At 56.3% G+C, this 26,990-nt stretch overlaps 6 protein-coding genes across 7 annotated transcripts; 4 read left to right on the top strand and 2 right to left on the bottom strand.

The window, feature by feature from the left end:
- Positions 1-3,407: 3,407 nt before the first annotated feature.
- LOC125317102 (feather beta keratin-like) lies at positions 3,408-3,877 on the top strand. The gene has a single exon (XM_048286760.1). The coding sequence runs from the start codon at positions 3,408-3,410 to the stop codon at positions 3,708-3,710; it is 303 nt and encodes a 100-aa protein (XP_048142717.1). The 3' UTR covers positions 3,711-3,877.
- Positions 3,878-7,229: 3,352 nt separating this feature from the next.
- LOC125317100 (feather beta keratin-like) lies at positions 7,230-7,732 on the top strand. The gene has a single exon (XM_048286758.1). It carries the CDS (start codon positions 7,230-7,232, stop codon positions 7,554-7,556), a length of 327 nt encoding a protein of 108 aa, XP_048142715.1. The 3' UTR covers positions 7,557-7,732.
- Positions 7,733-11,677: 3,945 nt separating this feature from the next.
- On the top strand, positions 11,678-16,149 carry GFUS (GDP-L-fucose synthase). The gene is made up of 11 exons (XM_048287098.1): positions 11,678-12,107; positions 12,950-13,112; positions 13,403-13,517; positions 13,724-13,852; positions 13,929-14,002; positions 14,206-14,339; positions 14,459-14,523; positions 14,698-14,764; positions 14,837-14,916; positions 15,047-15,146; positions 15,751-16,149. Exons 2-11 carry the CDS (start codon positions 12,973-12,975, stop codon positions 15,804-15,806), a joined length of 960 nt encoding a protein of 319 aa, XP_048143055.1. The 5' UTR covers positions 11,678-12,107; positions 12,950-12,972; the 3' UTR covers positions 15,807-16,149.
- Positions 16,150-16,237: 88 nt separating this feature from the next.
- On the bottom strand, positions 16,238-19,787 carry LOC125317333. Its single transcript, XM_048287097.1, has 10 exons — positions 19,382-19,787; positions 18,901-18,985; positions 18,714-18,821; positions 18,450-18,593; positions 18,198-18,371; positions 18,013-18,112; positions 17,323-17,384; positions 17,000-17,109; positions 16,657-16,727; positions 16,238-16,547 (listed from the first exon to the last, which is right to left on the bottom strand). Exons 1-10 carry the CDS (start codon positions 19,469-19,471, stop codon positions 16,421-16,423), a joined length of 1,071 nt encoding a protein of 356 aa, XP_048143054.1. The 5' UTR covers positions 19,472-19,787; the 3' UTR covers positions 16,238-16,420.
- Positions 19,788-20,076: 289 nt separating this feature from the next.
- PYCR3 (pyrroline-5-carboxylate reductase 3) lies at positions 20,077-23,020 on the top strand. Of its 2 annotated transcripts, none has more exons than XM_048286494.1 (6): positions 20,077-20,191; positions 20,979-21,043; positions 21,291-21,470; positions 22,079-22,231; positions 22,320-22,412; positions 22,674-23,020. In XM_048286494.1, the coding sequence occupies exons 1-6, from the start codon at positions 20,110-20,112 to the stop codon at positions 22,854-22,856; spliced, it is 756 nt and encodes a 251-aa protein (XP_048142451.1). In that variant the 5' UTR covers positions 20,077-20,109; the 3' UTR covers positions 22,857-23,020. The 2 variants fall into 2 exon arrangements, with proteins under 2 accessions (XP_048142451.1, XP_048142450.1); XM_048286493.1 differs by having other exon boundaries at positions 22,019-22,231.
- Positions 23,021-23,773: 753 nt separating this feature from the next.
- Positions 23,774-26,783, bottom strand: TIGD5 (tigger transposable element derived 5). The gene has a single exon (XM_048329217.1). The coding sequence runs from the start codon at positions 26,781-26,783 to the stop codon at positions 25,011-25,013; it is 1,773 nt and encodes a 590-aa protein (XP_048185174.1). The 3' UTR covers positions 23,774-25,010.
- Positions 26,784-26,990: the final 207 nt, after the last annotated feature.

Genomic DNA, 26,990 nt, shown 5'->3' with positions numbered 1-26,990 from the left:
TGACACAACTCAAGACAACAAAGACCTGGCTCACCTCTCCCCTTCGGCTGCTCCCATCTACCCTCACCTCCCTTGAACACGTGACACCAACATCCATGGAATCAGTTCAGCTGAAAAAGACTCTCGTCCTTCCTGCGCCTGCACCCCTGGCCCCTCTCTGCCAGCACACCTAGCCCCAGCCTCAGCAGCCCTCACACATCCCCACAGCCCCACAACAGCCTCCACACTCCCTCACCCTCCTGCATCACCACCCCTCACACCCCCACACCCTGGCCCTGCCTCACTCCCCTCTCTCTTCCAGGGACCCTCCACACCACACCCATGGCCTGCTACAACCGCTGCCAGCCCTGCGGACCCACCCCGCTGGCCAACAGCTGCAACGAGCCCTGTGCCCTGCAATGCCAGGACTCCTGTGTCATCATCAACCCTTCCACCGTGCTGGTCACCCTGCCAGGACCCATCATGACCTCCTTCCCCCAGAACACCGCTGTTGGATCCACCTCCTCGGCTGCTGTTGGCAGTGAACTCAGTGCCCAGGGACAGCCCATCTCTGGTGGATTTGGTGGATTTGGCTATGGGCTGGGAGGCCTGGGCTGCTATGGCAGCATGGGTAGCTACATCTGCTAAGGTCCTCTCGGCACCACCCTGCCACCACCAGCTCAGGACTCTGGTAACAGCTCCAGCAAGCAAAGCACATCAGCTGATGATCACCCTCCTTTCTCCTCACACTGGATTCCTTCATCTTCTTTTCCCTGGCTTTTAATTCTTTTGCCTCAATGAAGTTGTCCTGCATCAAAGCCTAAGATTTCTCCTCTTCTTTTCAATTCCATTGGTCTCACATCCTTACCCAGATCAGCGCCATGGGTTGGACAGAAAATGGGCACAACACCTTTCTAAAGAAGCATGCCCCCAGCAGTACAACCCAATCTTACATTGGAAGCAGGGTTGAAGGGTGATCTTCCATTACATGACCAAAACACATCACCTGCCATACCAAAGGCTTTGACACATCAATGCTCTCCTGCTCATTGCTCTGGGAAAGTCTCTCCATGCCAACATACCCTTGACAATCGCTGTTTCCAGCAGAACTCTGAAACCATCCAAACAGTCACAAAATCATCCACTTTTGGAGAAACTCAGAAGTGCAAATGCTTCCATCCCCTCTGCTCAAGTAAGGCTACCCAGAGAAGGATTTCCAGGACCATGGACAGTTCAGGTTTTGATCTCCCAGGACAGAGAGACTCCTGCACCTCTTCCACTCTGTGACTGCCCTCACACTAAAAAATGATTCTCTGCTCTGCCCATGGAATTCCATCTGTTTTCACTTGTGCTGTTACCCTATTATCCTTCACATGTGCAGCACTGAGAACAGATGTGATCCCTTGGCTTCATTCCCTGCCATCAGGGATTTACGCACACTGGTAACAACCCCCTGTCCAGCCTTGTCTCCTGGGTGTCCCAGCTCTCTCAGTCCTCTGTGAGAGAACCTCCAGCCCTTTAGGCATCTTGGTAGCCCTGAACTGGCCTTGTTTCACTAAGTCTGTGGGCTTCTTCCCCTGGTGAGCTTAGAACTTCCCACATCAACTCACTTCATTGTTGAGGATGTTGAACTTTGTTGGCCCCATGGATATGACTCTTGAGCTACTTCATTTGAGATTTGACTCCAACTTGACTTTGGATCACAAGGCTCCGGGTCATGTTGTCTAAATGTTGTATAAATATAGCAGTCCACCTCACTGACTTTTTACACCACCTGTACATCCTTGCATAGTCTGGGATGATGCAGTAGGAGACAGTGTCAAAGACTTCGGTAAGAGGTGGAGGTGAACACCAGCCATGGCTCTCTCATCATCCAGAGCAAGATTTTTTCCTCTGTAGGTAACACAAAAGTCAGTAAGACATGAATTTGCCCTCCAAAATCCACCACCTTGCACGACTGGCAGTTGGAAATGCTTTGTAGGGGAAAAAAATTGTTCCATCCTTGTCTGCAGGAACAAGGTCCCTGGAAAGCCATGGGCAAGGTGGGAGGGACTAAATGCGCTGGAAGGAGCAGGTCCTACTGCCCGGCACAGCAGCAACGCCCAGACCAGCCTGACAGGGCTGTAAAGGAATGGGGTCCCTCTCTAAAATGCAACCACAAACCAAAGCGCACCAGTCCCATGGCTTGACCTCACTGACGACATCCCAATTTTCTTAGGCATTTGTGGTTCATTCTGCATGTATATCCATGTAAATCCTCCAAAATACCAATTTTCACTTTAAAGCTGCCGCCAAGGGCAGATGGATACGGTCTCAAGAGCAGGACATGGAATTGTAGAGTTGCATAAAGGAAAACACTCCCCACCTCATGACTCACCATCCTGGGCCAGACCAAATTGATGTTACAATTTCCATTCAGACACCTTGAGAGAGTAAAAAGGTCAACCCTCTTTTCCTGAAAATTGAACGTCCCCAGTTCCTTCAACTGCTCCTCATGTGTCTTCTTCTTATCCTTCTTCAGTTGTCCTTCCCAGGTGTCACTCAGAGCCGAGCAATGGGACCCCACAGTGTGATCTTGCTGGGCCCAGCTGAAATGAGCGCTACAAATGAATAAACACAAGACATTGGAGAGCATGGAGACCTTCCTAAATCACAGGGATTGGTTTCCCATATCCAGCAGGAGACACCTGGTATATAGAAAGGTTTAGAAACTTGGCAACATGGTAGAGAGAGAGAGAATGTGATGGAAGGGGACAGCCCTCACCCCCAGAATAGCTGCAAAGCCCAGATGAGCCGGACATCACTGTGGGGGAATAAGGAACCTCTTCACCCCACACCCACAAAACCACAGCACACCAGGACCATGGGGTGACCTTACTGATGACACCCTCCATCTACAAAGCTCTGGTCATGTCTCCAGCCCTTCCTGAAAAACAGCAGCAGCAGCAGCCTTTGGTCTCTACTACTTGCATTTAAAAGCTGCCGCCAAGGTCACATGGACACGGCTTTAAGAGCAGGACATGACTCTGCAGAGTAGAGCAATAGAAAACACTCCCCTCCTCATGACTTGCCACTCTGGGCTACCCAAGAACTGCTGCCTGCAAAAGGCCCCAAGGCAATGGGACAAGGCTGTCCCGCCCCTCCACAACCAGCATAAAAGCCGGCCCAGTGCCTCTCTCCCTCACACACTTTTGGGCCTTCTGCTCCTGCTGACAACCAGGTGAGCATCAAGCCCCTGACCCTCCTGCACCCCCGGGCTCCTCTCTGCCAGCACGCTCAGCCCCAGCCTCAGCAGCCCTCATGCCTCCCCAAAGCCCCACAACAGCCTCCACACTCCCTCACCCTCCTGCATCACCGCCCCTCACACCCTCACACCCCTGCCCTGCCTCACTCCCCTCTCTCTTCCAGGGACCCTCCACACCACACCCATGGCCTGCTACAACCGCTGCCAGCCCTGCGGACCCACCCCTCTGGCCAACAGCTGCAATGAGCCCTGTGCCCTGCAATGCCAGGACTCCCGTGTTGTCATCCAGCCTTCCCCTGTGCTGGTCACCCTGCCAGGACCCATCATGACCTCCTTCCCCCAGAACACCGCTGTCGGATCCACCTCTTCGGCTGCTGTTGGCAGTGAACTCAGTGCCCAGGGACAGCCCATCTCTGGTGGATTTGGCCTTGGCTATGGGCTGGGAGGCCTGGGCTGCTATGGCAGAAGAGGTGGCTACATCTGCTAAGGGCTCTCAGCACCATCCCTGACACCACCAGCTCGGTGCCCTGGCAGCAGCTCCTGCAAGGAAAACACATCAGCTGATGGTCGCCCTAATTGCACCTCACACTGGATCCTGTCAACTTCTTCTTTCTCATCATTCTTTCACTTCAATAAATTTTTCTTGCATCAGAACCTGAGTTGCCTCTTCTTTTTGAATTCCAACGGTCTCACATCCTCACCCTGCGCAATGCCTGCACTCAACCGGCCATTGTCTTGAATACAAAAGGAGCAAAGAACATTTCATATTAAATAGGTCACCACCAGTAACAACCAAGGCTGACATGGGAAACGGGGGAGAGAGGAGACCTTCCAGAACATGACACAATCCCATCACCTGCTACACCAAAGGCTTTGACACAACAATTCTCTCCATGGCACTGCTCTGCCCAAGTCTCTCTATGTCCACGCACACTTGAAAAATTCTCTCCCCATCAGAACTCTTGAATCCTCCCAGTCAACAGAGGAACAAGAGCATCCACTTGGGCAGGAACTCTGGAGTGCCAGTGCTTCCATCCCCTCTGCTCAAGCAGGCCCAGCAAGAGCAGGATTTCCAGGACTAGGGTCAGTTCAGTTTTGGAGCTCTCAGGAGATGGACCCCATCATCTCCTACATTCTGTGACCACCCACACCCACAGAAAAATTCTTGCCTCCTTTGCCCATGGAATTCCATCTGTTTTCACTTGTGCACTTCCCCCTTTTCCTTCATGTGTGTAGTGCTGAGAACAGCTGGGCTCCCACACACTCGTGACACCCCCTGAACATCCTTGTCTCCTGAGAGTCGCAGCTCTCGCAGTTTCTCCTCTAGGAAAGATTCTCCAGCCCTTGCAGTATCTGGTGGTCCTCAACTGGTCTTTGTTCATGTGGCAGGACACGTCTACCCCCTCTCTACCACAGATGGCTGGTACACATGCAAGAGATAACTCAGGCGGGTCACAGGCCCAGCATGGGGTATCTCTGGCACCAAAAGGGCTCAGGCCCCCAGCTAAGAATCAACATCCCAAATGCGGCAAGAGATGAAAGAGATATTCTTGACCAAAGGACATGGTTCTTATGTCCACAAAAGCACACACAATTATCACAGAGGAAGAAGTCTCTTTCACATTCCTCTGGAACGTGTGAGATTTCTCCCCAAAGCTGGATGCAGATTTGAGGCTACTTTTCCGGAAATTGAGGGAAAGGACTTCGATGTGTACCCCATCAAGAATTGGATGGTAAGAAACACGGAATCCTAAGTTACACTATTTCTTAGTTAGCTGTAATTTTAATGGTACCTTTAAATCCACGTGTATATACTAGTATTGTCTTTTTGTTTTATCCCTGTGTAGTAATAGTCTAAGTCTTATGTTTGTTAGTTTTGTGTCTATTAACAAATAATTCATTTTATAATAGACCAAATCAGCCATTTTTAAAGAACTTGGGGATGAGAGTGGATTTTGGGGTGTTGGCCACCTCAATAAGGCGACTGCCTGCTGCCAGAGGTCTGGGCAACAGACAGGATTTAAACTTACATCATCCATTCATCACAGTTCACTACCCCCTTGGGCTTCTTCACCTGTGGAGACCGGAACTGTCCACACCATCCCACATGCGAACCCACCAGTGCTCTAAAAGGAAGACCTCTCCTAATATCAGGGGAAGAATTTTCTGAAATCTGTCATGGACACTGGTGACACACTTTGAAGTAAAGCTCCACTGTGACCTTTGTTCTCCACCAGCATTACAGGGTCATGCTCAGCCAAGCTGCTTTCCAGACTCTCAGCCCACAGCATGAGCCAGGGCCAAGTGCTATCCCTGTCCAGATGCAGAACTTCACATCTCCCGCTCTTGAAATGCAGGAGATTCCTTTAACCCTCAGCCTCCAGGTCTCTCTGACTGGAGGAATAACCAAGTTGTGCCTCAGCCACTCCATCATCTACCAACTCGCTGAGGGGATAACAGTCCAACTGCCCATGTGGAATAGAAGAGTCCAGGCACTCAAACCTGGCAGAGATGCAAAGCCCAGACCAGTCTGACAGACCTGGGATAGTCTGGGGCCCCTCTTCACAACACACCCACAAACACAAAAACATGAGTTCCACAGGCTGACCTCACTGATGACACCCCATCTCTCCAAAGTGTTGGTCACATCTTCAGTCTCCTTGGACATGTGCCATGAACACCAAACTTTGCTCTCAAATATTTACACTTTAAAGGAGGAATGACTGTAATGGAAGGGGCAGCTCCTTATGCATGGCACAACAGCAAAGGCCAGGACAGCCTGAAAGGGCTGCGATGGAACGGGGCCCCTCTTCACAACACACCCACAAACTAAACCACACAAGTACACAAAATGACCTCACTGATGACACCCATATTTTTCCTAGGCTTCTGTTGTATATTCTGGTTTCTCTGACACACAACTTCCATGCAAATCCTCCCAAATACCAACTCTCACTTAAAAGTTGCCGCCAAGGGCAGATGGACATGGCCTCAAGAGCAGGACATGGCACTGCAGAATTGTCGGAAGGAAAACATTCCCCACATCATGACTCGCCAGGCTGAGCCAGACAAAACTGATGTTATGATTTCCATTCAGGTACCTCTAGAAAGCAACAAGGTCAACCCTCTTTTTCTGAGAAGTGAATGTCCCCAGTTCTGTCAGCAGCACCTCACACATCTTGTTCTCTTTATCCTTCACCAGCTACTAATGAACCAACAGAAGACCTATGGGAGTATGGGAGGCATCCCTAAATCACAGGAATTACTTTCCCATCTCCAGCGGGAAAAGCCTGGCATACATACAGGTTTAGGAAGTTGGCAACAGGGTAGGGAGAGAGAGAATGTGATGGAAGGGGACAGCCATCACCCCCAGAAGAGCTGCAAAGCCCAAATGAGCCTGACGTGGCTGTGGGGGAATGAGGTCCCTCTTCATCACACACCCACAAAGCCACAGCACACCACTGACACGCTGATGACATCCCACCTCTCCAAAGCTCTGGTCATGTCTTCAGTACTCCTTGACAAACATCACCACCAGCAGCCTTTAGTCTCTAATACTCGCATTTAAAAGCTACTGCCAAGGTCATGACCTCAACAGCAGGACATGACACGGCAGAGTTGTGGGAAGGAAAACACTCCCCACCTCAGGACTCGCCAGGCCTGAAAAATGCCCCAAGGCCATGGGACAAGGCTGTCCCGCCCCTCCACAACCACCATAAAAGCCGGCCCAGAGCCTCTCTCCTTCACACACTTCTCCTCACACCTTCTCCTTCTGCTCCTGCTGAAAACCAGGTGAGTCTCAAGCCCCTGACCCTCATGATCCTGCACCCCCTGACCTCTCTCTGCCAGCACGCTCAGCCCCAGCCTCAGCAGCCCTCACGCCTCCCCACAGCCCCACAACAGCCTCCACACTCCCTCACCCTCCTGCATCACCGCCCCTCACACCCCCACACCCCTGCCCTGCCTCACTCTCCTCTCTCTTCCAGGGACCCTCCACACCACACCCATGGCCTGCTACAACCGCTGCCAGCCCTGCGGACCCACCCCGCTGGCCAACAGCTGCAACGAGCCCTGTGCCCTGCAATGCCAGGACTCCCGTGTTGTCATCAACCCTTCTCCTGTGCTGGTCACCCTGCCAGGACCCATCATGACCTCCTTCCCCCAGAACACCGCCGTCGGATCCACCTCCTCGGCTGCTGTTGGCAGTGAACTCAGTGCCCAGGGACAGCCTATCTCTGCAGGCTTTGGCTTCGGCCTTGGCTATGGCCGTGGATTTGGCTACGGGCTGGGAGGCCTGGGCTGCTATGGCAGAAGAGGTGGCTACATCTGCTAAGGGCCCTCAGCACCATCCCTGACACCATCAGCTTGGTGCTCTGGTAACAGGTCCTGCAAGCATAGTAATTTGCATGATGGTCGCCCTACTTGAACCTCCCACGGGTTCCCTTCTTCTCGCTGCTCCTGTCTATTCATTCTTTTGTGTCAATAAAGTTTTCCTGCAGCAAAGCCTGAGGTGCCTCCTCTTCTTCTACCAGAGCTCTTGCGGCTCCACCCAGCACAGGTACTTTGTTCCCTGCAGTCTCTGTGACACCATCTTCACTTTCAGTGGGGTGCCAGGACTACCCACAGAAGGAGTGCCCATGTCCTTGTCCCCTCTTCCTGCAAGGGCCTTGGTAACCATGGTTTCCAGGTCATCACACACCTTTCTCTGGGTTCCTCAGCTGACCCAGGTGATGGTCATTGTTGCATTGTCCATCTGGCTGGACAGTCCCCATTCCACCTCTCTGGGAGTCTCCAGGCCAGAACCTCACCTGGTTATGAGCTCTTCAACAGATCCCTGATGGAGATCCCCCTTCCCCTCCTCACTGCAGAGTCCCATTCAGGGGGTCTCTGGGCCACCCTCCTCCCCGTTCAGGCTCCCTGGATCATCCATGCCAGTGACCCCAAGCCAACAACCCTCTGCTCTGAGGTCACACAGCGAGTCCCCATTATGACTCGACTCCCACCAAGTCACTGTGGATTCCTGTGGCACAGCATGGAGACCTGGGAACAAGGTGCAGGAACAAGCCTGTGACCCTGCTGAGAAGATGGTGTCCCTCGTACCACCTTCCTGCCTCTTTGCCCCCCAGTTTTGACATTCCAACATGGATTTTTGGGTCATAAGGATCTTTGGCCTCCCCAAATTAAATTGCTTCTCACCAGTGACGTTCACTCTTTCTCCTCCTTTGATGTGTTTTTTTTCACTGTACAAAGGCTCCCAGCAAACAGGTGAGCTCTGGGCTGACACACGAGTTCAAAGTCTCCAGGGCTACTGGCAGCACTAAAATATTCATCAAAAGCAAATTAAAATAACATCTCTGGAGCAGCTGGAGCCCAGGGAGATGGAGAACTCCATGCACAGCTGGATTTGGTTCAAAGAGGAAGAGTTTGCTGAGGAACAAAGCCCTTCCCTAAAACCAAAACTAAACACCCCCTGCCTCTGAGCTGGGAAAGGAGAGAGGGAATGGGTTTGGATCTGTTTGGCCCTTTTATTTCTTGATTTTGTGTAAATAGTGCATTTCCTCTGGTTGGCCTTAAGGCACGAACTTCAGCTTATCTTAAAGTCTAATCCATAAAAAGACAAATTTAAGTAATCCGTACTCTTATATTCATTCACCTTGGAGTTCATCCAGCTTGACATCAACCCTTGGACTGAAACAGGAGCAGAATTTCACCTTCCCAAGGTCCTGGGACATGCCTGAGCAGCCAGGCCCAGCGGGATGTCTGCCTCATCCTCCGGAGCCTGTCTCATCCCAAACCTGCGCCAGAGACGCTCTTTTTGGGCACAGTCAGCTCACGTGCGTTCCAGGGAGCACTGGGAGGAGGCTCAGATCCACACTGCCCTGTGCCCACATTCCTCTCTCCCATTCACCCTGAGAAATCCAGGTCCCTCAGGCTGCCCCCTGCCCAGTTCTCTGCACTCCATCCAAGGACACCCCAACCAGGTGAGGTGTGCTGGAGGGAAAACAGGTGGCACCTCTTCCAGTGTCTCTCCTGATGGGATTCACACCCACCCAGCCAGGATCCCACTCCCAAAATAATGCCAAACCCCATCATGGAGCAGTGGCAGGTCGGTCTCCCTCCCCCCGAGGTCTGGACTTGACCAGACCAAATACAAAATGATGATGAGAAGGACATTCTCATGCCACAGCTGCTCCCAATCCCATGAAAAGGGTTTCTTGGAATATCTGTGGCCATCTCCCCCATCCCCATCTTCCCCCTCTGTGCTTTTGGATAACTCCCATTGCCAAAGGGCTGCACATTGTGGGAAGCAACCCCCAATCCCTATGGAGACTGGCACAGGCCACCCTGTGGGACAAGGCCTGGAAAAGAGGTCACTGCTGATGTGCTGCTCCCTAAAAAAGAGCCGCAAAGCTGGAATTTTAGCGGGAAAGGGATACTTAGAGTTGGCGTGTCTCACCTGGGCTCCTGGAGCTTGGCTGCAGCTGTAAAGCATCATCCATCCCCAGACAGCTTCCACCTGGGACAGGCTGCACCTGGGAATCTCATTCCCATCTGCCCCACTTTCCTACGGGCATGGGGAGGGCAGAGCAGGGAGTGGGGCTGGACCCAAAACCAGGCCCGTTCCAGAGAAATAGGTCACCCACAAGCAAGCTTCGTTAGGGAAACAGCGCCTCACATGAAGCAGCGGTTCTCCAACAGGATCTGGCCAAGCCACCCAAGCTTTATCCTGACGGCTGGAAGGTCCTGGGATGTCCTCTGGAACATGTCACACAGACGCCCTGCCCAGATGAGCTAATGGGTCTGCTCCAGGCTTTGATCCTTAAATCCCAAGGCCTTGTTAGATAATATCAGAAGCCTGGGTGATATTTCATTAACAAACGAGTCCATCCCATGTGGTCGCAACAACTTTATCCCTTTCCCCTGTGATCTTCCTTCGTGCTCCAACAGCTCTTTGGTAATTAGCCCCAAAATTAGCATATTTAAGCTCCAAAATTACTACATTTAATGCAACACCGTGGTTATTCAAGTGCTGTCACAGCAGCTCTTGGCTGCGCCACCTTCCAGCAATTCCTTGGCTGAAATACGGGTTTATCCCTAATTAGTCTCCCAAAACTTGCAGGAGGCAGCAGGAAGATCTTATCCTCCCACCAGCACATGGAAAATCTTCCTTGGCTTTCCCCCCCATCCCTGGGAGTGTTCAAGGCCACGTTGGAGCAACCTGGTCTAGTGGAAGGTGTCCCTGCCCACGGAAGGGTGGTTGGAACAGGATGATTTTTATTTACAGGAATGATTTTATTCCAACTCAAACCCTTTTATTCCATAATTTCACCACGAAGTGAGATGGAAGCGTGGATGCAGCTGGATCTGATTCATCCCAACATCAACATGAGGTTTTTTTTCTTGCCAACCCTCAGTGTCTCAGGAAGGATGTAGGACAGACGTGAAATTAGCTGGCATGGAGAAAGAGCTTCAGTGTCCATCCCTGGCTCTGTGGGTGAGATCAGCCAGGGAATCCTGTAAAACAGCAGGTGGGAACAAAACCAGGACTCCTGGGAGGGGGATTTTGGAGCTGGGAAAGGCCTGGAAGGGCTGGGCACATGGTGGGACTCAGCCAGCTGGGAGAGGGGACAGGCACTTCCATGGGACACAGGCACAAGGTGACATCTTTTAATGTGCAAGGTGGGAAAAATGACCCCCCCACCCCAGCTCCCAGGAAGGAGATCCCCAAGGATTCTGAGATTCTCCCAAAGGAAAATGGCACATTTCCAGGTCTCACCCAGGAGAAAAGGAGTTAAAAACTGATATTCTACTACTCCTTGACACTGGGGCTATCCAGGGCTTTGGGGGAGGAAAATGGGAATTCCTATCAGGGTCTCCCTTAATTCCACTTTCAAAATTTTAATTTAGAGCAAAGCCCTGGCTTTGCCTCACAGAAATCCCAAAGGAAAAGCCAGCTGGAAGTGGGGGTGGAGAAGGTGCCTTCAAAACCATCTGGGGGAAAGCTCTGCTCATTTTTAATCTCGGCTTAAGTGCATTAAAAGTGATTAAAGCGTTTTCACATCAAAATCCCTTTTGATGACCCTCCTTTGGAAGAGGGGGAACTGGGAACCCCCTTTCCCTGCACCCCCTTCCCTTTCCTGCATCCCCTTCCTTGCTTCTGCACCCCTTCCCATGAATCCCCTCAAAACCTCTGCACCCCCTTCCCTTCCCCCTGCACCCTCTTTCCTGCCCTTGCACCCCCCTCCCATCCACCCTTCCCTGTCCCTGTACCTCCATTCCCTTCCTTGCACCACCTTTTCCTTCCCCCCTTCCTTTTCCCTGCACCTCCTTCCCTCCCCCTGCACCTCATTTCCCCACCCGCACCCCCTTCTCTTTCCCTGCACCTCTTCCTTCCTTGCAGCCCCTTCCTTTATCCCTCTTCCCCGTCCCTAAATCCCCTCCCCTGCTCCCTCGCCTTTCCCCTATCCCCGGGCAAGGACTACATTTCCCAATGAGCCAAGCGGCAGCGCCCCGTGACGGCAGCGGAAGAAGCCGAGCGCAGCCGAACCGAGACGAGCCCTCACCGGGCCGACACGAACCGAGACGAGCGAAGACGAACTCAGCCGAGTCCTCAACGAGCTGACCCGAGTGACCTCGAATTCAGCCGAGGCCCCGCCGAGCCGAGCGGAAACGAACGGAACCGAACCTAGCCGAGACCCGACTGAGCCCCGCCGAGTAGACACGAGCACAGCCGAATCCAGCCGAGCCCCCAACGAGCCGAGCCCGTGTAGCCGAACACAGCCGAGCCTCCACCGACCTAACCCGAACCTGCACCGAGCCGAGCGCAGCCGAACTTAACCGAGCGCAGCCGAGTGCACCCGAGTGGCCCCGAATCCAGCCGAGGGTGAGACGCGCCCCTCACCCCATTAAGGGATATTTGGGGGGGACAGGAGCCCCCCCAGGCCTGAGGGGAGGAGAAGCGGGGCGTCCCCAAAGTGGGGGGACAGGACGGTGGGGAGGGCAGGCGTGCGGGGGCGTGGGAGGTTGTGGGTTGGGAGGAGGTGCGGCGGGGAGACTGGGGTGCAGGAGTGGGATTTGGGGTGCAGGGGAGGTAGGGGGCTTAGGACTGGGTGCAGAGCTGGGATTTGGGGTGCAGTGCTGGGGTTTGAGGGGCAGGGGAGGTGTGGGATGCAATGCTGCGTGCAGACCTGGGATTTGGGGTGCAGGGGAGGTTTAGGTTGCAAACACAGGACTTGGGGTGCAGGGGGGAAATCTGGGGTTCAGGGGGAGATCTGGGATGCAGACCCGGGTCGCAGAGGGAGATTTGGGGTACAGAAAGAAATCTGAGGTGTAGGAGGAGATTTGGGGTGTGCAGACCCAAGACTTGGAGTTCAGGAATAGATCTGGGGTGCAACGGGAGATTTGGGGTTTGGGAGGCGATTTGGGGGTGCACAGGGAGATTTGGGGCACACATTTTGGGGTGCAGGTGCCCCTCCCTTTCCAGAGGCCGGGCAGTGCCACGTGGCAGGTTTGGCCCCAGCCCAGGTGGCCTCCAGCTGAGGAGTTTCAGCCCTGTCACAGCCAAACACGCCCCTTTTTCCACTTCCCTTTTTGCCAGAAATGCAGAAATTTCCCCCCCAAAACCTGATCCCACCTGCCTGGGATGCGGATGATGCTCATGGGTGCCCACACCAGGGTGGACCATCCTGAGGTGCACCCTGAGGTGATCCCAGCTTGTCCCCCCAGCTCCTCCCTGCAGGGTTTTGGCCATGACAGAGGTGACCAAGCGCATCCTGGTGACAGGTGGCACCGGCTTGGTGGGCAGAGCCATCGAGAAGGTGGTGGCTGATGGAGAGGGGCGGCCGGACGAGGAGTGGATCTTCGTGTCCTCCCGAGACGCTGACTTGACGTGAGTTGGGTTTTTCCTTGGAAGCCCCTGAATTTGCTCTATTGACCCAAACAAACCCCAAAATTTCCCCTCCCAGAATTTGCTTTTTCCTTGGAAAGACCCCAATCTGCTCTGTTGACCTCACCAAATCCCAAATTTTCCCATCCCAAGATGGGGATTTTCCTTAGAAACCCCCCAATCTGCCCCCACCAAACCCCAACACATCCCCTCCCAGTAAAATGGGTTTTTCCTCAGAAAAACCCCAATTTGCTCTGCTGACCCCACTGAATCCCCAGAATTTCCCATTCCAGGAGCAGCTCCGAGACCAAAGCCCTGTTTGAGAGGCACAAGCCCACCCACGTCATCCACCTGGCTGCCATGGTCGGAGGCCTCTTCAAAAACATCCGCTCCAACCTGGATTTTTGGGTGAGCACCCACGGAATGGGCACTGTCGGGATCCCTGTGGGTGCTGCACTCCCTAAACTGGGATATGGGGCACATAGGGATGTGGCTTGCTCTGTTCCCGGAGCCAAACCAGAGCTCCAATGGTTTCTGGAGTTATTAAGGAGTTGTTGTTGAAGGGATTTGGGGATCCCTGAGCCCATGATCCTGATAAATCGCCCCTTTCCCAGAGGACAAACATCCACATCAACGACAACGTCCTGCACTCAGCGCACGAGACAGGGGTGCAGAAGGTGGTCTCCTGCCTCTCCACCTGCATCTTCCCGGACAAGACCACCTATCCCATCGATGAGACCATGGTGAGAATTCTCATTCCCACGCAAAATCCAGGGAAAGTCCCTGCCCTGCTTCATTTATCTGCTCTGATATTCCCAGATCCACAATGGGCCACCTCATAGCTCCAACTTCGGCTACTCCTATGCCAAGAGGATGATTGACGTCCAAAATAGGTGAGTTGGGGACATGGGAGCACCCACTGGTTTTCAAGGCAAGGGGAATCCACTGGGATTTCCAGGATTTAAATGACGCCGCGGTGGAAGCTGGGGAGGGCTCAGCAGGTGAAGCTGCTGCTGGCTGGGGTTTTTTGGGGGCACATCAGTGCAGGAGGGGGGCTTGACAGCCCACCCACCATCCCCTCCCTGCTCTCATCCAGGGGTTATTCCGAGCAGCACGGCCGACGCTTCACCGCCGTCATTCCCACCAATGTCTTTGGGCCACACGACAACTTCAACATTGAGGATGGCCACGTCCTTCCGGGGCTCATCCACAAGGTCTACCTGGCCAAACGTGAGGGTGGCAGGACTTCCAGGGATTTTTTGGGGGAAAACTGGGTGTGGTTTCCTTCCCACCTGCTCCATGGGGTGGTTGAAGGTGGCTGTGGTGGTCATGGCTCCTTCCTCCTGCAGAGTCCGGCTCTGCTCTGACCGTCTGGGGAACGGGTGAGCCCAGGAGACAGTTCATCTATTCCCTGGTAGGTGTGGCCTTGGGAAGCGGGGAATGGGGCTGGAGGACCCACTGGTGGGACCAAAGAGGGGTCTGAAGCCCCCTGGTTTGGCCTGGGCCATCCCCAGAGTGTGTCCCCTTGGGATGGGAGGGCTGGGGGACATCAGTGACCCCCCTTCAAGAGTTGTCTGCTCTTCCACAGGACCTGGCCCGGCTCTTCCTTTGGGTCCTGCGGGAATACGATGAGGTGGAACCAATCATTTTGTCAGGTAAGCCCTGGCTGCCCCCCCAGAAACCCCCTCTCCACGAAGGAACAGCCACGATCCTTTCCTTCTCCACAGTGGGAGAGGAAGATGAAGTCTCCATCCGGGAAGCGGCAGAGGCCATCACAGAGGCCATGGAATTCAGAGGAGAGCTCGTTGTATCCTTCACTGCAGGCTGAACCCCCCTTTCCACCAGCTCCCCTGGGAGATACCATGATCCAGAGGATCCTTCCCATGCAAGGAGCAAAAGCAAGGCCTTTTTTTCCTCCTTAATCCTTCCCATCCCAGTTTGACACCACCAAGTCCGATGGGCAGTTCAAGAAGACAGCCAGCAATGCCAAGCTCCGGCGGTACCTGCCCGGATTCCAATTCACACCTTTCAGGAAAGGTGAGATGGGGGGGCCTCCAGGAGACACTGGAGGTCCTACCCCCTGCTGTCAGCTGTGGTGGCATCAAGGTGGTCCATCTTTTCTGGATGGGGAATGAGGGTGGTGGAACACTGGCATGGGTTGGCCAGGGAGGTGGTGTTTTCTCCATCCCTGGAAATATCCAAGGTCAGGTTGGATGGGGCATGGAGCAACCTGGTCTCTTGGGAGGTGTCTTCTTGCATGGCGGTTGGATGAGAAGACCTAAAAAGTCCCTTCCAACCCAGCCTATCCCTTGATTAAATGACCAAAATCCATTCCCAGTCCCCAAACCTATCCCATGGTTCTATGACCAAAATTCATTCCCAGTTCCCAAACCCATTCTGTGATTCTATGACCAAAATTCATTCCCAGTCCCCAAACCCATCCCATGATTCCATGACCAAAATCCATTTCCAGTCCCCAAACCCCTCCCATGATTCTATGGCCAAACTCCAGTTCCAATCCCCAAGCCCATCCCATAATTCTATGATCAAAATGCTTTCCCAGTCCCCAAACCCATCCCATAATTCTATTACCAAAATCCACTCCCAATCCCCAAACCCATCCCACCTTATCCCTCCACAGCTGTGAAGGAAACCTGTGCCTGGTTCAACGCCAACTATGCCAACGCCAGGAAGTGACGGGCACCGGGACTGGCATCACCCGGCACCGGGATCATCCTCTTCAACTCAGGGTTGTCCTTTGCTGGGGCAGAGGACAGGGCTGGGGGGTGACAGTGACATTTCCAAAGTAAAAATGGGAGCCCGGGGAGCAGCTCCCACATTCCTGCCCCACTGCTGGGAGCAGCGCGGGATGCCCAGGGCAGGGGGGAGGAAGGTTGGGGCATCCCAAAACGATCCCAAATTAAGTGGTAGGAGCCAACTGGAGCCATCCAAGAGGGTGGTGGCTCTGAGTTGTTAACGAGCTACACTAATTACCTGCAATTAGGCATAATAAAGGGAAGGCAGTCAGGATTCCAGGGCATGGAAATGGCAGCAGGGAATTTGCTGTTGTTCTTGGCACATGGGCATGATCCCACAGCCCCCCAGGCTCAGGACAGGGGAGACCAGAATGGGAAAGACTCCAGCTGTAAATGTGGCATTTATTAAAATATATGCAAATAGCATAAAATGGGTGGGACAATGAACATCCGCCCTGTACGTACAGCCAGTGGCATCCTTAGGGTCCATGTTCTCCACCAGGATCTGGAAGGGTCATAAAAAGGGTTAAAACCCCTCAGGGAGGGGGTAGAGGGTCAAAAATGGGGAGATGAATCCATGGCCAAGCTACTGCTGGTGGTGTGGATGTGGCAGAATTCCTGCCCGGGAATGGCTTTCTTCCGGCACCGCTGCCCGGCCCTGGTGAGTCCCTGGCATGGGGACCTACAGAGGAGACACCCATCAGCACCCCAGGAAGCCACCAGCAGTGGGGTGTCCCCCTGAGGTGACACCAAGCCCTGGACAAGGGACATTCTGGGTGGTTGGTGCTCACATGTTGGCCCTCGGGCTGCAGGGTTTGGGCTCCCAGCACTTCCCAACATCCATGACCAGCTCTGGTGTCACCTGGTTTGGGAAGAATTGACTTCCTGTAGATGTCCCTTGTCCCCTGGGGTGCCTAGGCCATCCTTTAGGACACCCTCTTCCACCCCAGATTCTTCCCTGTGTGTCATGTCTTCAGCCCTGTCCACCTCCCAGTGGGTTGTCCCACACCCAGAGGTGCCACCATGGTGAGGACACCCCAACCTTGAAGGACCTGACCCTCAGGGAAACCCAGCTGGCCCCCAAGAGCAGGTTTTGGGGGGACCAGCTTGGGGACATCCCACCCAGCATCTTACCCCACACAAGCTCAGCGTTGTCCTCCGGCCACCGGGGACAGGTGACACCCGCCCTGCAAATCCAGGAATGTTCCCGGCCACCTCTTGGGGCTGCTCCAGGAACGAGGGCTCTGAAAGAATACGGCCTGGGTGGAGACACCCTCCCAGTGCTTCTGTCCCTAGGTGGAGGATGGGGACACTCTGGAGAGGTGGCACGTGCCCTGGCAGAGCTTGGGGACGCTCTGGGATAACGCACATGTCCCAGCACAAGATGGGGATATGTCAGGGCTTTGGATCTGTGTCCTTACAGCCACCACACCTCCCACCTTGTGGGTGCCTCTCACCTCGCACGCAGCTCATCTCCATCTTGTCCAGCTCCTCCTGCAGCAGCTCCATATCACATTCCCTGCGTGGGAAGAAGGAAAACCGGAGTCCCATCACCTTGGTGGCTTCTGTGTCACCACGACCATGGCATTCATGCACCACTCCAGCCTCTCCACACCCTTCTCCAAGCAGAAATAGGTCAGCGAGCTGTGATGAGGTACCCAGAAGCTGTAGGAAAGCCATCAAGATGTGTCCTGTCCTTTCCTGGGAATGTCTGCCAGAGGGCTCCAGGATGGAACATCCAAGATGGGACATCCAGGATGGGGATCTAAGAATGGGACAACCAGGATGGCAGAAATAGGGTAGGGAGTTGGAATGAGGTGCCCCAAAGCCAGAGGAAAGCCATCAAGGTATGTCCCATGCTTCCCTGGAGACCTCTGCCAGATGGTCCCAGGATGGAAGATCCAGGGTGGGAAATCCAGGGTGAGGCACCAAGGATGGGACACCCAGGATGGGACATGTAAGCAGAAACAGGGCAAGGAGCTGGGATTAGGGGCCCAAAAGCCATAGGAAAACCATCAAGATGTGTCCTGTCCCTTCCTGGGAACTTCTGCCAGATGGCTCCAGGGTGGAAAATCCAGGGTGGGGCACGAAGGATGGGACCCATCAGGTCCCAAGGGTTCCATGCCACCTCCTCAGCCATCTCCTACCTCTCCGGGGTGGAGGTGAGCTGGTACTGGGGCTCTTCCTGGGGAACCACCAGCCGGATCCTTCTGGCACCATGGCAGGCGGATGCCACCAGCCAATGCCCTGTGGGAAAACAAGAGGCTGGGAGAGGACAGAGCACCCCCAGCGTTGTGTGTCCCCAACCGGATGTCCCCACACTTCTCCCCACCTGCCACAGCAAGGACCAGGAGGGTGGAGATTGCCGGGATGCCGAGAGTGCTGGAAGCTAGGAAGAGGAGGAAGAGGAGGATGGTTCGGAGCGGCGCCGGCACCAGTAGGAGAACCAGGAGCACGAAGTATGAGCTTTGTGGGATGCAGGAGGAGGTGGCACTTTGGCTCTGACCTGTGGGATGGGGGAAGAAGAGCCTGGTGTTGGCACCCACCAGCTCCCCTCAATCCTCCAGCACCCATTCCCGCTCACCATCTGGGTCAGGGATGGCTTTGAGGTGCTCCAGGTGCTTTTCCAGCCGGCTTCGTGCATCTTCCAAGACCATCAGCATCAGCTCCAGGCTCTGGTTGACCCTCCGCAGCTTCTCCATCACCTCCTGAAGGACCAGGTTGCTCTCTGCATGTGGAAAAGATGGATACAGCAGTGGGATGAGCTGGGGAAGATGCACCCCAGTGTAAAAAAAGCTGGGAATGGGATTTGAAAAAAAGCTGGGAATGGGATTTGCTGTGTTCCCACCTAGTTGGGGATGAACATCCTGAGTTCTTTCCTGCTCCTGATAGAGGTTGAATGGGACAACCTGGTGTCCTTCCCGGAGCTCTGCAGCCCCACAGCTGCTCACATTCCCTGTGGGGAGGGACAAGAGGTTGGATCAGTCCCAAAGTGGGATATGGGAATGTCCCAGCATCCCAACCCTGGCTCGTACCCATCCAGTGGGTGATGTCCTCCATGAGCTGGACCACGGGGGTCTCATCCAGCGCTGACCTCATCCAGGTCTCCCACAGATCCTCCTGAGGTGAATATTAGGGGGTGGTGATGGGGGAATGCTGGTTCTCCCCATGGCTACCCCAAAACAAGCCCTCAGCACCCCTGGGTGCTCCCAGCACAGGATGGGGGGACAGAGGAGTGGGTTTGGGGTGTAAAATGGAAAAAGGTGTGAACTCGCCCCACGATTTCGCCTTCACCCCCCAAAAACCATCCCCACACCAGGCAAAGTGGCTGCCCAGGGTGGGGGAACCTGGGAACCCCCATTTCCCAGCCAGAGGGAGTCCCACAGCCACACCGGATGGTGACAGGAGTCCAGGTGTGACATCTCATGTGGCTTCATCCTGGAACTGGTTATCACCCGTGGTTGTCTTGAGGGGGATGTGTATGGGGAACCCCAGCTCTGGGGGAGGGGTCCCCACCTTCTCGGGGGGGGCAGCAAGGCCCAGCCACCCCAAAAACCCAGCAGTGGTGCAGAGGAGCAGCACAGCCCAGGAGCTCTGGAACAGCATGATGGGAATGGGGGGAGTCCTGTAAGGAAAAGAGGTGGGGTGAAGCCCCCCGTACCCATGGACAAATTAAAGGACCCCCCACCCCAAATTTGGGGGACCCACCCCACTCAGGGGACCTTCCATAGTCCCAGGGATGCCGGTGGGTGGGGGTACTGTGAGAAGTAGAGGGTGAGGAGCACCCTGGAGTGGGAAGTAGCACCCACATCCACGGGCAAATTTGGGGACCCCCCCATAAACCCGGGAATATCGGCGGGTGGGGGTCCTTTGGGGGGAGGAGAATGGGGACCACCTCCCACACCCACGGACAACTGTAGGGACCTCCCCCACCCCCAATTTACTCCCCACCCCCCTGGTAGGGACCCCGCAGTGGCCCCAGGGGTGCTGGGGCTCAGCTGAGCGCTGCGGGGAAGGTTTGGAAAGGTTTAGGAATAATCGGGAATGGTCGGGAACCCCTTTCGGGACCCCCACGCGTGGACCTGAGCGAACCACGTAGCGCCCACGCGCCTGCGCAGTGACCCCTCGCTGCCCCTCCGCCCCGCCCCTTAAAGGAGGCTTCGCCAATAGGAGAGAGGGGTGTGGCTGGGATCGACCAATCAGCGCAGGGGGGTGTGGCTCTGGGGGCGTGGCCGCGGGTAGCGATGGAGGCGTCCGAGCTCTGGGTCGGGTTCGTGGGCGCCGGGCGTATGGCCGGGGGACTCGTCAGGGGGCTGCTGCAGGCAGGTACGGGCTGGGGGACGACCGGGGGGTCCCCGGCACACGGGAAGGGGAGGGGACATGGGGACAGTCCTGGTCTGGCGTCTCCCCGGCGTCCCTGCGCGCCCTGTGGCGCGGGGAAGTGTGGGGACGTGGGGGCAGCTTTTGTCTGGACGCTCCTTGCACTCCCTTCCCTGTTGTCCAGTGGAGGGACATGGGGTCAGTCGCGTCCTGGCCCATTCCCAAAGTCCCAGCCCGCCCCTGGGTCCCTGTCCTCCAGTGCAGGGACATGGGGACAGCCCTGTCCTGGCCCGTTCCCAGAGTCCCAGCCCTTCCACTATGGGGGTTCCTGTCCTGCACTGGAGGGACATGGGGACAGCCCTTTCCTGCCGCTCTCCCCGGGAACCCTGCCCTCCCTGGTGTCCCTGTCCCACAGATCAGTGTGGGGACACGGGGACAGCCCTGTCCTGCCTCTCTCCCTTACATCCCTGTCCCACAGATAATGATGGCACAGCCCTGTCCCTGCTCCCCGTGTGTCCCAGATTGTCCCTGTCCCATAGCACAGTGTGGGGACAGCCCTGCCCGTTTGGGGCCACCTCCATTGTCACTGCACCATGACACAAGTGGGTGTCAGTGCTAGCCACACCAGCAGGATCCATCCCCAGCCCCCTTTGCTCCATGTCCCCCAGTGGGATCGTGCTGGGATTGGAGGAATCACATCCCGGTGAAAATCGGGGTGTCTGGGCTGTGCTGGGGTGTCCCCCACACCCTGGGGCCACCCTGGCCGCTCATCCCATTCCCTGTGTTTCCCAAGGGAAGGTCCCAGCCAGCAACATCCTGGCCAGTGCTCCCTCGGACAAAAACCTGGATGCTTGGCAGGTGAGTGGGGCCGTGGGGGTGGGAGATGTTGGGGTGTCCCTCAATGTGGGGGTCAGAGCACTCTTTCCCTCCCCGACTGGGTTTGGCTTATCCTTCCCAAGTCTGGGTGAGATCCAGGCAGAGCCTTGGTGGCTTTGTGGCCAGAACAGGTCCCCAGGCCATGTTCCTGCCTCTGGATGTGCTGTTACCATGGGGGCACTGGTTTTGGGGGTGCCAGGCTGTGACCCCTCTCCCTGTCCCCGGGCAGGAGTTGGGCTGCCGGACCACACACTGCAACCTGGAGGTGGTGCACAGGAGCACCCTGGTCTTCCTGGCCACCAAACCCCACATCCTGCCGGGTGTCCTGGAGGAGATCCGTCCTGCCGTGGGCTCCCACCACATCGTCGTGTCGCTGGTGGCTGGTGTCACCATCCAGACACTACAGCGGGTGAGACTTCTCCTTTTCCTTCTCTTCCTTTCTCCTTCTTTTCCTTTTCTCCTTCTCTTCCTTTTCTCCTTCTTCCCTTCCTTCTTCTCTCCTCCTTCTCCTCTCCTTTCTTTTTCCTCCTCCTCCTCCCCCTCCTTCTCCTCACCTTTCTTTTTCCTCCTTCTCCTCCTCCTTCTCTTCCTCCTCTTCCACCTCCTCCTTCTTTTCTCCTTTCTTTTTCCTCATTCTCATCCTTACCTTCCTTCTCCTCCTTTTCCTTCTCTCATTCTCCTTCTCCCCTTCTCATCTTTCTCTTCCTTCTCCTTCTCCTCCTTTCCTCCTCCTCTTCCTCCTTTCCTCCTCCTCCTTCTCTCCTCCTCCTCCATTTGCACCCAGGCCTGTGCAGGACACACTGCTGTGGCCTTGTCCCCACCCGGCTGCACCTCCAGCTCCCTCCCCGTGCTCCTCACTTCTCTGCCAGCCCAATGGGTGACACCCACTGGTGTCTCCGTCACCCTTGGGTACTTTGCATGGCTGGCACCCCTTCTCCCATCCCCATCTTTTCCCAGCTCCTCCCACCCTGGACCAAAGTGCTGCGGATCATGCCCAACCTGCCCTGCGTGGTGCAGGCGGGAGCCATGGTCTTCTCCCGGGGCAGCAACGCGGGTGACGAGGAAGCCGCGCTCCTCAAGAGCCTCCTGTCCTCCTGCGGCCTCTGCGAGGAGGTTCCTGAATCCTACATCGACATCCACACCGGGCTCAGCGGCAGCGGCGTGGCCTACGTAAGCCAGTGGGACACGGGATGCTATCTTGGGATTTGGGGTCCACCCCTTGCTCCAGGCTCACCCCTGGATGCTCCTCTCTTCCCAGGTGTACCTGTTTGCCGAGGCGCTGGCCGAGGGTGCGGTGAAGATGGGAATGCCGGGTGCCTTGGCCAGCAGGATCGCGGCGCAGACACTGCTGGTGAGTCCCTGGCACACCCTGGCATCGCTCCCCTTCCCTCCTGCCTCCATTGGGATGAGGGAGGAGGTGCTGGATGCCGCTCTGCCTCAGTTTCCCCTCCTGGAAGCAAAAAATGAGGCCACCAGAAGGGCGAAGGGCACGGTGGTGGGACAGTCCGTTGCTGTGGGGCCGTTGGGATGGTGATGCCATCCTACCATGGAGAGGGGAATTTGGGAACTCCCAAATCTCACCTTCTTTCCAACCCATCCTGGTGTCCCGTAGGGCGCAGCGAAGATGCTGCTGGAGACAGGGGAGCACCCGGCGAAGCTGCGGGGGGACGTCTGCACGCCCGGGGGCACCACGATCTATGCCCTGTACCAGCTGGAGAAGGGAGCGCTCCGGGCCACCGTCATGGATGCTGTGGAGGCGGCCACCAATCGGGCATGTGACATGGCCAAGGACTAGTGGACGAGCCCCTTCTGGGACAGGAGGGGTGATGGGGACCAAAGCGAGCTCCTCTGAGGAGTAGGAGGGACCCTGACATCTTCAGAACTTGGACGGGGGTGGGAGGTGGTGTGGACATGTGTTACCTCTGCAGGGCTGGAACCAAATAAACATGGCCAGAGCAATGGGGGGTGTGGATTTTTGTGGTCCGTTTGGTCCTAGGGGGCTGTGGAAGCCACCATGGTCTGGAAGAGGTCAACCAGCCAAAAAAACTCCACTATGATCCTTCCCTGGCACCAGGGAACAGGATGGAAACCCAGATCTGCTCCCAGCTCTGGGGATATTGAGGAGGTAGAAACTCAAACTTGCCCATCCAGAGAGGATCTGAGCCTTTTCCATGCCCTTATTAAGCTCTGTTTGTCTCCTGGCACCTGCACGGATGCAATGAGTGATGATTTGGGAACTGCTTTGAGGATGAAAAGGTTTTTTCTGGGCAAAACATCGCTGGTGGGAACATCTGGATGCTGAGCCCTGACTCTGGATAAGGACCTGGAGTGACAGGAATGGCTTCCCACTGCCAGAGGGCAGGGATAGATGGGATATTGGGAAGGAATTCCTCCCTGGGAGGGTGGTGAGGGGCTGGAATGGAATTCCCAGAGAAGCTGTGGCTGCCCCATCCCTGGAAGTGTCCCAGGCCAGGTTGGATGGGGCTTGGAACAACCTGGGACAGTGGAAGGTGTCCCTGCCCATGGCAGAGGGTTGGATTTTGATGGCCTTGGCAGGTCCCTCCCAAGCCAAACCATTCCACGATTTGATATTCTTACCCCACCAAACCAGTTCAAAGATCTCCAGCCCGGCACCTTCTGTTGATCTTCACATTTTTGTCACACAACGGAAGCCTCCTTTAATTCACAAACTCCTGCTTGAAATGAGCCACATCCCAAACTCCAAAATCTTTTTATGGGGTCATTTTGGTGAAAAAGATGATCAAAATAAACAGAAATGTGGTTTTACATGATTACACCCTGTTGGCGTGGAGAAGGCCACACTGAGAGGACACAACCCCGTGAAGGTCCCCCTGGTGCCACCCCAAATCCCTCTGGGATGGCTCCATGTGACAGTTCACAGATGACAACCTCCACGTGGGAATAAAAATCCATTTAATTTCCATAAACTCTGCAGTGAGGAGACAAAAACCCAACAAGTAAAAACCCCCACCCGCCCACTGACATGGGGCCCGGCAGCACCAAGGAGTTCATTTAATTTCCCTCTTCCAATAATTTGGCTAAACACCCTAAAATTTCATCCAAATCAGGGCAGGAGCTGCTAAATTCCTATCAGATACCTCCAGTATTCCAAGGCAGTTCCAGGAGCCCTCCCTGCTCCAACCTCACCTCACTGAGATGTGTCCTCCAGCCCCAGCCACCCCACAAACCCCGTGGGGAACACCTCAGCCCCCATCCCTGGAGCCTTCAGCTCCACGAGGATGCTTGGGGGATGGTACCTGGTTCAGCAGGTCTCCATGGTCCAGGTGTTCCCAGCTGTGATGGGAATGATGGAGGTGACCCATCATGATCCAGGGAGCCGCATCTTTGTGGATGCCACCCAAGTATTCCAAGAAGGAAGTTGTCTTAAACCAGCCCCAAACCATCCTGGGTTAACAGGATTCCATTTCAGCAGTGGGAAGAGCATCACCAGCCTCTTCCAAGGTGAAATATTTCCCCTGCAGCACCTCAGGAGTGGTCCCTGTCCAGCTGGATGTGCCCACCTCAGCCACGCTCCAGGATTTGGGGATTTTTCAGTGTAACATCCCCCATTACCCCAGGGACACTGAGCAGGTCCTTCCCTTGCCCCTTCTCCCCATGGAATTGGGCAATTTGGGGTGGGGCATCCACCCCCTTCTGGCAGTGCCAGTGACCAGGGGCCACAAGGGACATAAAAAATAGCACCTCCTAAATATATTTAGGTAAGCAACAACCCTAGAATTCAAGTTGTTGCACAAAAATCCCCTAAATTGTGACCCACAGGCACCTGGGCTTCCTGATCCCCAGGGAATCACGGTCACAGAGGGTGAGTGGCACCTCCACCGCCATCCCCCTGGGACAACTGGGGTGTCCCCAGCTCTGTGGCCAACCAGGGGTGGTCGGTAGCCAAAAAGTGGGGGTCGCCCCTGCCCTAGGATTGGGGGCTGCGGCCGCGGCGCAGCCGCTGGGCCATGGAGATGAGGGAGCGGAGCTGCACCAGCTTCAGTGGCCCCACTTCCCGGGGGTCCTGTCCCTCCAGCCAGCGCAGCGCCGTCTCCAGCCCCTGGATGGCTTCCTGAGCCGTGGGCAGCAAAGGATCTCCTCCTTCCCCACCCCTTTTGCCACCAGCTGCTTCCTCCTCCTCATCCTCCTCCACCCCACAGCCCTCGGCGCCCTCCTCCTCGGCGTCCTCCTCGCCATCATCATCCTCCTCTGCACCCGGAGCTGCGTCATCCAAGTGTAACCAGTCGGACACTTCCTCAGGAGCCAAGCGCTTGAAGGCCAAGGCAGCCAGGTGGGTGAGGTCACTGAAGACCTTGCTGTCCCCTCCGCCTTCCTCCCCTCCCAGGGTGTCCCCGTGCTCCTCCTCACCGGGCTGGGGCTCGAAGGCGGCGCGCAGCCCCAGCAGCCAGCACTTCTCGATCGATCCGGGTGGGATGAGATCCCAGGAGAGGCCGGCCAGGTACAACATGTCCTTGAGGAGGAAGGACCGCACGAAGTCCGCGGGACCACCGGGGCCACTGCAGGACACGGCCAAGCGCAGCAATTCCCGCTTGTAGAGCTGCTTGAAGGCCGACACCACCCCTTGCTCCAGCAGCGCCGGGATTCGGCCTCCCGCTCCGGCCAAGCCGCTCCCAGAGGAACCCTTGGAGAGGAAGAGCGCGCGGATGGACCCATCCGGAGTCTGGAGCGGCGGGGAATCCTCAGCCCCTGATCCAGAGCGGGATGGAGCGGAGCTGAGCAGCAGCACGGCCTTCTGCTGCAGGCAGCTCCGGCGCAGGTACCGCTTGACCCCCGGCACGAAGTCCTCGAAGAACCAAGCCCGCAGAAGTGCTGGTGCCAGCCGGGCCCTGGGGCTGTAGCGGTAGCAAGCTGGGAATTTCTCCTGGTTGTGATGCCGGAGGCTGGCGGGATCGCGGACACCCCCAACCACCAAGGGCTTGAGTTTGTGGGAGCCGGTCAAGTTGGCGGCCAGCAGCACCGTGACGCGCTCGCCGCAGGCCGGCCGCCGCCGTGATGCCGAGATCCCAGCACCGGGAAGAAGCTTCCAGAAGAGCCTGGTGATGTTGGCGTTGTAGATCTGCTCATCCCCGTAGCCGCCGGCATCGGGCAGGACCTCGGCGCGGGCGGCCGGAGCGCGCTCGGGCTCGGCGGGGAGGCCGCCCTCGCCGTAGATGCGTTGGCTGGAGATGCCGTGGCGCTTCTGCCACCGCCAGAACCAGCCGTGGCTCGCCTTGAAGGTGCATTCCGGCCCATAGATCTGCCGGGCGAAGGCTTCCGCCTGCGCCTGGATGAGGGGTCCGGAGAGCGGGACGCCGTGCTGGCGCAGGGCGAGGAACCAGGCATAGACGGCGCGGTCAATCTCCTCCTCGTTGGCCAAGCGCATCTTCTTGCGTTGGGTGCCCACCTCGCCGCCGAGCTGCTCCAGGAACCAGCGCAGCTTCGCCTCGTCCTTCAGCCACCCCCTGAGCGTGCCCCCCGGCACCCCGAAAGCCCGGCACACCGACGCCTGGCGCTCGCCCTTCTTCACCCTCTCGATGGCCTGGAGCTTGTCCTTGATGGAGTAGGCGCGACGAAGCGACATCTTCACCGACACCCCCCCGGGTGATGCGCTGCTGCCTCCGCCTCCACCTCCTCCTCCTCCTCCTCCTGCCCGCCGCCCTCCCGCCATTCCCCCGCCCTCCTCCGGCTCCCCCCCGGGCATGGAGCGACCCCCGCATCCATGGGAATGGGGGGCGCGTTATAACCGGGGAGGGATGCGGGGATGGGGTGGGGGGGGCGCGGCGGCGCCTTTGTCTCCTCTCCAATCCCCCGCATGCGCGCACCCCCCCCCCCCCCAACCACTACGTTGCTCCACTCCCCCCCCTTTTCCTCGCCAAGTTGGATTCTTCCTCCTAGCTCCACCGGCGCC

Source organism: Corvus hawaiiensis, chromosome 26 (genome assembly GCF_020740725.1).
Source record: "Corvus hawaiiensis isolate bCorHaw1 chromosome 26, bCorHaw1.pri.cur, whole genome shotgun sequence".
Taxonomy (NCBI): domain Eukaryota; kingdom Metazoa; phylum Chordata; class Aves; order Passeriformes; family Corvidae; genus Corvus; species Corvus hawaiiensis.
The sequence above is the reverse complement of the archived record's forward strand: the minus strand, read 5'-3'. Positions and strand labels throughout refer to the sequence as shown.

Bases quoted from the DNA above. Each gene is read 5' to 3' on its own strand.
- LOC125317102 (XM_048286760.1), top strand. From the start codon at position 3,408: ATGGCCTGCTACAACCGCTGCCAGCCCTGCGGACCCACCCCTCTGGCC.
- LOC125317100 (XM_048286758.1), top strand. From the start codon at position 7,230: ATGGCCTGCTACAACCGCTGCCAGCCCTGCGGACCCACCCCGCTGGCC.
- GFUS (XM_048287098.1), top strand. From the start codon at position 12,973: ATGACAGAGGTGACCAAGCGCATCCTGGTGACAGGTGGCACCGGCTTG. The intron at 14,524-14,697 runs GTAGGTGTGGCC...GCTCTTCCACAG, and splicing joins GACAGTTCATCTATTCCCTG to GACCTGGCCCGGCTCTTCCT. The intron at 14,765-14,836 runs GTAAGCCCTGGC...CCTTCTCCACAG, and splicing joins GGAACCAATCATTTTGTCAG to TGGGAGAGGAAGATGAAGTC.
- LOC125317333 (XM_048287097.1), bottom strand. From the start codon at position 19,471: ATGCTGTTCCAGAGCTCCTGGGCTGTGCTGCTCCTCTGCACCACTGCT. The intron at 17,110-17,322 runs GTGAGAGGCACC...GTATTCTTTCAG, and splicing joins GGAGATGAGCTGCGTGCGAG to AGCCCTCGTTCCTGGAGCAG. The intron at 16,728-16,999 runs GTAAGATGCTGG...TTCCCAAACCAG, and splicing joins CAACGCTGAGCTTGTGTGGG to GTGACACCAGAGCTGGTCAT.
- PYCR3 (XM_048286493.1), top strand. From the start codon at position 20,110: ATGGAGGCGTCCGAGCTCTGGGTCGGGTTCGTGGGCGCCGGGCGTATG. The intron at 21,471-22,018 runs GTGAGACTTCTC...ATCTTTTCCCAG, and splicing joins CCATCCAGACACTACAGCGG to CTCCTCCCACCCTGGACCAA. The intron at 22,413-22,673 runs GTGAGTCCCTGG...GGTGTCCCGTAG, and splicing joins TCGCGGCGCAGACACTGCTG to GGCGCAGCGAAGATGCTGCT.
- TIGD5 (XM_048329217.1), bottom strand. From the start codon at position 26,783: ATGCCCGGGGGGGAGCCGGAGGAGGGCGGGGGAATGGCGGGAGGGCGG.